The sequence below is a fragment of the Vicugna pacos genome, chromosome 14 (assembly GCF_048564905.1).
Source record: "Vicugna pacos chromosome 14, VicPac4, whole genome shotgun sequence".
Taxonomy (NCBI): domain Eukaryota; kingdom Metazoa; phylum Chordata; class Mammalia; order Artiodactyla; family Camelidae; genus Vicugna; species Vicugna pacos.
The window spans coordinates 63,627,681-63,637,953 of record NC_133000.1 but is presented as its reverse complement, the minus strand read 5'-3'; the positions used below and the strand labels follow the sequence as shown (position 1 = coordinate 63,637,953).

Sequence of the window (10,273 nt, the reverse complement as noted above, 5' to 3'; positions counted from 1 at the left end):
ACCCAAACACCGAAGAAGCTCCGCCCCGGTAGTTTTGAACCGGCCACTGGCTGAGGCCCCGCTGGGCACTCTCCCTGCCATGGTCCCCCTGCCCTAGACTCTGCCCTCGGAGGTCGCCTGGAGCCCGTTTCCCCGGGGCCAGGCGGAGAAAGGCGGGCTTGCCTGGAGGACTGGGGGGAATGTGGCAGAATAAGAGTTGGCGCTCACAGCTCCCTCGCCGCCCAGACCGCTGGGCACCCGACCGGCCCAGGCCTGGGGGAAGGGCGTAGGCACGCGGCCCACCCCCGGCTCCAACCGGCCCCCTCGCCGGATGGGGGGCGCCCCAACTGAGGCCCACTCCCCGCACCCGCTCGCGCGCCCTCCTCCCCACTCCGCCCCGCCCCGCCCCGCCAGCTGGGGCGGGGGTGCAGCCCGCGGTAGACGCGCGGACCTCCACCCGCCCCGGAGGCGGCGGCGCTGGCGGCTGCGGCCTAGGGCGCCTGGCGGCCGAGAGCCTCCTCCCCCTCCCGGAAGCGCGGGGCGGGGTCCCCGGCCGGGCCGCGGGGGCGGGCGCGGGGGCCGGGCCGGGGCGGGGCGCGGCGCGCTCGGCTCTCGGCGCTCGCGGGCTCGGCAGGCAGTGCGCGCCCACTCCGGCTCCAGGCGGCTACCGCGCGGGCCCAGGCCGCCTGGTTCCAGCCGAGCAGCAGCGGTAGCAGCAGCAGCAGCAGCAGCGGTAGCGGCGGCAGCTCGTGGCGAGGCCCCGTGCCCCTCGCAGCTCCTCCCCGGCGCGGTGCATGGAGACGCGGCCCGCTGCCCGCCCCTGAGCCCGCCGCCCGGCCCGGGACCCGCGGGGGCTTGGGGTGGCCTCGGGCTCCGTCCGGCCCCGCCGAAGCCGGACTCAGGCTTGACCAGCCGCCACCGCCGCCCGAGGGCTGCGCGCGGCCCGCGGGCCTCGTCGCCCGCGCGGATCGCGGCGGCCCGGCCGTCCCGTCCCAGGAAGTGGCCGTCCTGACCGCCATGGCTCACTCCCCGGTGCAGTCGGGCCTGCCTGGCATGCAGGTAGGCATGAGCCGGGCTACCGAGGGGAGGAGGGGATGCGCGGGCCGGGGCGGAAGCGGGGAACTTGGCGGTGTAAACACTGCCCCCCCCGCTGCCCCTTCCGGGGTCGCGCGGGCCTCCAGCGCCGCGCTCGCAGCCCCCAGGGCGCCCTGCCCGGCCCCGCGGCCCGGGGCGGGGGGTGCAGGGACCTGGGGGCCGCGGCCTGGAGGCGGCCCTCGCCGGTCGGGACTCGCGGTGGTCGGAGTCGGGAGGGTTTGGGGTTGCCGGCCGCTTCGGCCTCTCCGCGTCCCTCTGCCCCTCCGGCGCCTTCCGAGCCGCAGGCCCCGCGGCAGCCCATCCCCAGGGACAAGTGATGTGGAGAAATGCCCTTGGAGGCCCGGCCGGCTCTCTGGGCCCTGGCGCGGGCGGGGGGCGGTGGAGGCCCCGGTCCCCCCCGCCCCAGCGAGCTGGCGGTAAAGTTGTGGGGAGGGAGGGGAACCCCGGGCGCGCCCCGACTCGTCCCGGGCCGGCAGGGCGGGGTAGAGGAAGGTGTAACTGCCAGCTCCACTTCCAGCGCGTTTGCTCCGCGCGGGGCGGAGGGGAAAGTGCGAGCTTGAAAACCTTTGGGGAGAAGGAATCAGTCGGACTACGTGCACTCGTGAATCCCGGGACACTGGGCTTTTACTTGGAGACTTGATGGGATCCAGATGAATCCCTTCCCAGTAAACCTCTCTCTTGCTACTTTGTGGCCTCTTGGCCTACCGGTGTCTTTTTTGGAGTGGGGGCGGGGGACAGAAGTTGAATTTCAAATTTACAAGAATGCATTTAAGTTTTTCGCCATTGGGGACTGTTTTTAGCCCTTTGAAAAATAAAACCACCGTCCTTGGCTAATTTGTAATGTTTGTGAGAGCATAAATGGTGCCAAAATGACTGGGATCAAATCTCACTCTGTGGTTAGTGTATGTCTTTAAAGTTTTGCCTTCCAGATTTAGCTAAGCGAGTGAACCTACGAGTTTGGGGCGGGGGAGGGGGGCACAAAAAACAGCCACAAGCATCCCAGTGGATTATAGTGGATTGTTTATCTTACAAACTTCTATGGGCTTATTTTCTTTTTTCCCTCCTCACTCTTGAGGGCTGAGAAATGCAGTGTTTGGAACTGACCTCCTAGGAGCCTCTCTCTCTAAATCAGAAAAAGAAAACTCGATTTCATTGTTCAGGTTTGATATCTAAAAAAATAGGACCACAAAGTTACCAGAATTCTAGCTTTTTTTTTTTTTAAATGGAGTAACGTTAATAACTTGACTGGGCTTAAGAAAAACTGCCCTTGAATGTAAAGAGCTTTTAAACTCAACACGCGTTTAAAACCTAAGCTGCTGCTGACCACTAGGTAAAAGTCAGATGTGGTTTTCTTGGTATTTCCTAAAATTCTTGCTTCAGTTTGGTTCGAATTTACAGACAGGAAGGCAGGGTGAACTGGGGGAAAGTTATTTCTGACCCGTAGTGCAAGAAGGACCTCTTGTAATGAATAAAAAAATACATTTACTCAGTACTTTAGATTGACTCTTACGCTGTTAATCAGGTTGTAATCCAGCACACATGCTTCAGAGTTTACCATGGAAGTCTTCAGCCTTCGTGGAAAGCCAATCAGTTTAAAAAGGTTCTTAAGCCCTGCTGGCTGGTGCCCTGAAGTTAGTATCACATGGTTTTCAGGTGGTATCTCATCTCACTTTGGTCCTCACTTTTTCCTTTTTCCTTCAAGAGTGTGGCCCGGAATTCAAAGAAGGTACGTTTCTTTTAGGAACTTTGCCTCCCAAATGTACTTCCTAGGTAGTGTTACTGGGAAACTTTTTATTTTGCTTTCTTACTAGAAAAGCTGACAAGTTTTTATTTGGTTGAAACAACTAAATTTTCAGCTGATACAGTTGTAGGGGCACGAAGGTGGCTTCTGATAGAGTCATCCGTGTATTTAAGTACGTCTACACACTGTACGATGGTTGTTTTTGGTGTGCCTTTCGGGGAAGAACATTCCTTTCCTCTCTCTTCCACTCCAAAGAAAAACAAGGAGCACATTTATTTTCTAATTCGAATCAGCAGCTGCTACTGCCCAGGGAGGCCTTCCTCAGAGTTGTTGAAGTTTAAATTGAAGGTGCACCTGCCTTTGATTGTTCTCTGGGATAAAACAGGAGGAAAGAAGTACCAGCCCTTCTTTGCCTTGTCCTGATATATCTCATCATCTCTCCCTTTTCTCCTTTCTCATCTCCTGACCAGGGTTTGCAAGGAGTTGGTGTAAAAATTTCAGAAAGACAGCAGAGTGAATTCAGGCAGCCTAGGCAAAGATGCTTAAAAAATAAACCTGAATGAAAGAATAATTTCAGTATAAACACCATTTTCATTGCTTTGCATATCATTTTTATGCCTCGATTCTTACTGGTACCGCTTGAGACGTCGGTCTTACTTATACCATTTTCTACGTGTGCAAATCAACAGTGGCTGCCTGAAGTGACCAAGGTGAGATAGTGTATTATGTGGAGAATTTGTGATTGGAAACCAGGTCTTTCTTGCCTTCAAGACCATGCTCCTACTCACCATGCTGTATTATTGCTTTCTTACTACTTTTGCAAAAATTAATGTTTATTTTATTCCAACTTTGGTTTGCTGAAGAAATTAGAATATGAAGTTGATATTTTATCTGTTCAATCAGCAACCATTATTGGACACTCTTGTGCTGGGTGCTAGGCGAGGGGTGGATGACTGTAAATCTGAGTGTGTTATCCTTTTAATAACTATTTCATGAGGGTTGTTGGGGGCCTTTCCTTTTTTTTTTTTTTTTTTTTACCTCCCACACTCTGGTTTCACATTAGTATAGGGGAAAAAATAGAAATCATGAACTGAATGTAGTATCTACAAATAGACATAAAGAAATTAGGTTGAATTCTGGATTTAACTACTCCCTGCCCTTCACTGAATATTTGCTGTTTCGCTCAATTTAATGCAGATTAAAGAAAAGCAAGCATCAGCTGGAGGCAGAGCACCAACCAGCTTTTAGTTGGCTAAGTTGTAATTTGAAAAGAATTAGATTTTGGTTTATACGTTTCTGTAATAGAATTTTATCATTCACTTTAAAACTTTTCTGGACCGTGACCCATGTAAGAAATAAATTTTACATCAAGACCTGAAACTAAAAGTTTCAGAAGGCAATCCTGATCCTCACTACTTCTGAGGTACCGGTGTGTGATGTATTTTATTAAAAAAAAAAAAAAAAGAGCTGTTGCAAAAGTAAATTGATTTCACAGCTGACTGTTTTGACTCAAGTTGGAAATACACTGATTAGCCATGTCATGTGTATAGTAGGGCCTAAGTTGTAGCGTGTCTTGAGGATGTCATACATGTGAGATACCCTCACACTGGAAAGTGCAGACAGACCACTTACAGGAATAGCTGGAAAACTTAGTGTCTGTTAACATCACCGTTTCTCTGGCTGCTTGGAAGCAGCTTTGTTGAGAATGCCCCTTTGTGCTGAGAGAGCAAGAAAGCCGTTTAAGGGCCAGTTTGGACGAGTTGGGAACTTTCTCCAGCGCTCCCTGGGGAAACCTGTGTGCTCTGGAAATTTGGGAAATGAAGGCAGACAGGACAGCTGCATTTAATTGTGGCCTAAGTGCTCTTCTTTTTCCTCATTAGTTTCACATTTCCATAGTTTTTTCCTGTTTCCATGGAAGAGGCCTCCCCAACTAGTTCGGCCTGTTACCACTGCCCTGGGGAAGGGTTGGCGTGTGAATGTGTGGGTAGTCAGGGTATCTGTGAGATGTGGGTCCTGCAGGCACCTTGAGAGAAAGGCTGATCTGTACGATGTGGTCCAGTGTTGGAGCAGACGGTGCAAGTTTAGGGAGACTCCTGGCTGGTCCTCAGGAAGTCAGCAGCCTAGTGATGGCCGAGTCAGCTAATCTACCTAAGAAGGTTCAGATGAGCCGGGCGCACAGAGCTGGGCTTGTGGTGGGAGAACAGGCTGTAGGGAGGTGATGCCGGGACCCCAGAGCTGGAGCTGGAAGGGCTGCGGGCACTGAGGGGGCTGCGTTGCTGACTGCCTAGGGCGGGGTCCTGTTGGAACTCTGCGTCCTCCGTGCATGTGGTTGGAGATGGCTGAAGAATGCTGGGGTTGTTGGGTGACCACTTGGAAGGCTGTGGTAGCCTTTTAGGGAGAGGGACCCCTGAATAGTGAGAGGAGGAGGAGGAGGCTGGTAGGGTTCCCATGTCTGCGGGGCAGCTTTTAGCAAGGTTTCCTCAAACCTTGTAATTTGAACTCTTAGCAAGCATTTTATAATCTTTTATCGCTCTCGCCCATGCCCCTTGCTTTTGACCCTTTTTGCTGCTCTACACGAAAGAGTAATAAGGAAAATAAAGGCACATTCTCTGTCACTGTTGTAGCCTATCTTTAAGTTTTTTAAAAAAATAATGTTTCAATACTTCATATTCCCTCTTCTCTATCATTAGTATTTCACAATGTTAAGAATTTATTTTGCTCAAATTGTTTTTGAAGGGGAGGATTATCAGAAGATTTTTTTTAAATTAAAAATAAAATTTGAAGGAGTCCAGGACATTTTGGTTCTAATCCCATATCAGGGAACATTCTTGATAGTATTTCCCGTAGAACCAATGACCTTCAAGTAGAAGTTGGTTAGATTACATTTTTCTAGGCTGCTAACATAGCACAGGGTCCTGGCAGAGGGTAGTTGTGGATACGTGGCAGCCATCACCATTGCTTTCTTGTTCCTGTATGTAATTTTTGTGGTCTCCTTTGAGCTACTGTTCCAGTGTGCAGAGCTGAGCTTTCTTTTTTGCTTCTGGTTGACATTGCTTTTGAGTTGAACGGTATTTTTCTGGGACCTTAGTATGAGATGCGGTGTGAGGAGTTTCTGGAGACGTGAACCACTTGGTAGTTGCGGCTTCACTCTAGTGTATTTTATAGTCACAATGAAGCCAGAGTCCAGGAGCCTGAGGATCTCTTGAGAAATGTGCCACATTGCTCTCTGGGTGATTTCTCCTGCTGATTCAGAGTTGCCTGCTTGGAAACTCCATACCTGCAGGAAATGGACCACACCTAGCCAGCCCTTTTGTGGCTTTTTTTGTGCTTGAGTTCAGTATTGTTATCTTTCATGGAATCTTGCTGGTGCAAGCACAGGAAATGGAAGCTGGCTGTTACCCCTCGATTGCTGCTCAGAGTCACCCACTGTCACTGGACCAGTCTTTCCCCTCCCATAACTTGTGTTTTTGCAGTGCAGTAACACTGAAAACTCATGGCCAAATGCTTAGAGAAGAAAAACATGGCTATTAGAACACCTGGCTCCTGGGGTGAACTTGGAGTTTCCTAATCCTAAATGGCTCCCTGGTTTCCAAGGTTTTAGAGGAGGGAAAATAAAACGACATGTACCTTTGTTTGCAGCAAAGTATAAAACATCCCAGTTGTGGGTTACAAAGCCACTTCACGTCCACCCCCCTGGGGACGCACTGTAGACTTCACAGACCTTCCATTATGTTTTCTGGAGGAGGAGCCTTTTCTGTTCAGCTCCCTACTGGTGTCTGAATTCATCGTGGGAACGTTTCGAGTTTTACATTAATGTTCACCAAATATGTAGCTGGTGTTTATCTTCCCATTATTTTAAGTCTCTTCCTGTTTTTAAAAAGACTTTCTGGCCCTAAGATTTGAACGGACGGTATAGGTCCAAGTCCTTTGTTCTATTTTAAGTATTTAGGATTTTTGTTTAGTTTTTACTTGAAAAGTTATGCACATGACAAGGCTTGTTGGGGAGAGAGAGGCTACTTGCCACCTGCTTCCATTCCCTCCTCCCCCAGGGCAGCCCCGCCATCGCTCTTGGCTGGTTGGTGCCCTTGTTGTTACTTCTTTGTTCATAAAGAACATTTAAAATTCGCTGCTACTTCCCCCTCTAGTTTCAGGCATTATCTGTGGACCTCGCACCCTGAAGATGAGAATTTAGTTCTCCTCTCCTTGCCTCCTTCACTCTTGTATCTCCCCGCCCTGTCCCCGTGGAGTTACACTGTAACTTTGGTTAGATTAGCGCGCACCTTAATGTGGCTGCGGAAACACTGTTCCCAGGCAGCCGTTAGGAAACCAGAATCACGTTTTAGCTCTTACTTGGAAGTTGTTTTTTGCAAGTGTAATTGTTTTGGTCTACTTGGGCTGCTATTACAAGATATGGTAGACTGAGGGGCTTAAACAGCAAACATTTCTCACAGTTGATGCTGGGAAGTCCAAGATCAAGGCTCTGGCAGATTTGATGTCTTTTGAGGGGCCGCTTCTGGCTGTGTCCTCCTGGGCAAAGGGACGAGAGGCTGCTCTGGGGTCTCTTTATATGGGCACTAATCCCAGTCCTGAGGATTCTACCTTCATGACCTCATCATCTCTCATCACACTGGGGACTGGGTCTCACTGTGTGATTTGGGGGCACATAAACATTTAGTCTTGTAGCAGCACTTACAACGTACGAGTTGTTCAGGTGGGGTGCGCAGGCTAGCTGTCCCTTTCACTGCTCTGGAGAGTCCTTCCCGTGAGCCTTCAGCCCTGAACCGCTGGCGTCCCTGGTCATCTTTGCCTTCATCCTTGGGATTCCTGTGCTGCTCTCTTGGGATGCCTTGTTTTCTGTGTCTCCTGTCTTTGCTTCCTTGGCTTATACCACTGTGTTGGTGGAACATATCTTGCTGTGGTCTTCCTGTGAGTAGAGTGCATGGGAGATAGGTTTTTTTTTTTTGAGTTCTTGGATATCTGAACATTTCTTATTTTTGCCTTTCCCCTCAATTGATATTTTAGCATGGTATCTAGTCATGGGATGAAAATAATTTCCCCCAGAATCGTGACAGCATCTCCACTGTGCTTTAGCTTCCAGTGTTGCTGTTGAAGAATACAATGCCACTCCGATACGGAAATCTGTTTGTGCAGGCTGTTTTATGTTTCCAGAATTTTATAGAATCTGAATATTCTCTTTGTGATGTAAAGTTTCATCATGTTGTGTCTTGATGTGAGTTTACTTGTACTTTTTGTGACAGGTACTTTGTAGGCCCTTTTAATCAGGCAACTCAGATCTTTTTGTTGAGCTTTTGATTCCTTTCCACTTTCTATGTTTTCTCTTTCCTAAACTCTTTATTATTTGGATGCTGGAGCTTCTGGACTGGTCCTCAATATTCTTGTCTTTTTATACGTATTTTCCAGCTCTGTTTTTTTCTGTGGTTTTTGGGAGACTGTCTCAACTTTATCTTTCAGCTCTTCCAAAAAGTATTTTGTTTCTGCTCTTGTTTTTTAAATTCTTAGGGCTCTTTTTGGTTCTCTGAATGTTGCTTGCTTGTTTCAGATGAAATATCTGCTCTTCATCTCCCTGAGTGTGTTCATTGTAGTTATGTTGTTTCTTTCCCCCAGGAATAGATTCTCTTTCTCCAAGGCCCCTTTGCCCACCCCTGTCTCCCTGCCAGCTGGCTTTGGTCACTGTTTTCTGTGGTAGAGGCCGCCCTGGAGGGTCCACTTATATTTAAGAGTGGTGGACTCCCAGGCTGGTTGGAAGTGTGAGCCCTTGACTGGGGCTTTTTAACCACAATGATGTAGGTGCTCCTACTGTGCGGAGAGGTGAGGAGTGGATTTTACTAGTTTCCTTTAGCTTTGTATACATTTTGCCTCCCTGCAGAAGTCTTGCCCCAAGCCTTCTGCCTGCTCACCTCTGGACTGGTGGTTGGCCACCCTCGGTGCGCCCCTGGGCTGGCACCTCTTCCCGCCTGAAGCGCTGAGTGGAGGGGGCTGGTGCGGGCGCAGTGCCCTGTGTGGCTTCACTCCGCTCCTGAAACCTTTGTTTCCTTTCCAGAATATGCTTTCAATTTCCTTTCCTGGGGAGGCTGGAGGCAGTTGCCTGGCTGTGAGGAGCGGGAAGACCATCTGGGTGTCTTACTACTTCTGAAGTGACTTTCAGTCTCTCCTCCCCTGGGGATTCGGCACTGTGGGTGGAGTTGATTCTCTGCTTTCTCCACCTCAGACTTGGCGCTTGTCTTCCCCATCTTTCTTTCTACCACCCACTTTCCAGCTTCTGGAGTTTCCTGGCTGTAGGTCTTCTCTCCCCTCCTAGTACTTGGAGGTGGTCTTGTAAGAAAACCCCCTTTACTGTGATTTTGAGGGGGTTTCAGGATTGACCAAGGTAGATGCTTATGCTCAGTGAGCTTTCCACCTGGAAGTCACTCTCTTCAATTTATAGATGAATGAATGGAATTTGAATTCCAAGGTCAGGATTGCTTGGTGCCTGGGGCGAGGAGGACTCCTGAGCCGCTGCTGTCCTCTTCGTTATGTGAGTTTTACTTTCTGGTTTCTTTCTGTAAGAAGGCAGTATAAATAGACCCCTGTCTTCCCATGTGTGTGTCCGCTGACTTCAGTGCTTTTTTTCTGTTCTCTCATTTTCTAGTCTCAGGATCCTGTGGGCACAGAGCCATTTCAGGCCACCCCCCCACCCCCTGCAGTATCTTGGAGAAACATTTGCTTAAGTTGATTGGTGTTTTGGGGGGTGCAGCCCGTGGTCCGGGATTGAGTGTAGGCTTCCTGGGCAGGCAGGGCCGCCAGGGTGGGTCAGAGTGTCTCTCGGGGGGGGCGGGGGGGGAGCCTGGTGTGTAGGTGTCTGGGGACTCGGTGCTGGGGACTCAGGAATGAAGAGTGGGCATACCCATATCCCTGTGTGGGGCACGGTGCTGTTTCTTAAATACACACGTTGGTGGACAAGTGGCTCCATGGGTCTGCTTCCTACTTAGGAACCAAGTAGCTTTTGGGGTACAAATGTACAGTGATAAACGAGTGGAAATGAAAAGTAATCGAGAACTCGGGTACCCTGGGCGTTGGTCAGCAGCTATTTTAGGCGCAGTTTCCTAGCATCACTTTAACATCAAGTTCAGTTGTAATTGCTACCTGAACTCCTGATGAGCTGAGAACCTGCTGAAGAAGGGTGGTGTTTGAGCATTCCTTTCCTGTGTTTGGTGCCCTTTCATTGTACTGAACATTTGTTGAGAGGTAATTTAAAAAGAAAAAGATACGTACAGAGTTGCTCACTTCCTCGGCAGTTCCTCCCAGGAGGCGGGGACTTTTCACTTCTGCTTCACCGCGGTACCTGAACAGATCAGTGTGAAAGTAAATGGTCTTCTGGCGTTGATGCTGCCGTTAGTGGGAACCTTGTAGGAAGGAAGGGAGCCAAATATTATTGCGCTCCTCCCAAGGGCCACACTT

General features: G+C 50.0%; 1 protein-coding gene across 1 annotated transcript in view; it reads left to right on the top strand.

The window, feature by feature from the left end:
• Positions 1-563: 563 nt before the first annotated feature.
• STK24 (serine/threonine kinase 24) overlaps positions 564-10,273 on the top strand; it is a 92,414-nt gene continuing 82,704 nt past the window's right edge. Inside the window, exon 1 of the mRNA XM_072976481.1 lies at positions 564-1,038. Within this exon, the coding sequence (XP_072832582.1) occupies positions 997-1,038 (42 nt within the window). The 5' untranslated portion in view covers positions 564-996. The remainder of the gene's footprint in view (positions 1,039-10,273) is intronic.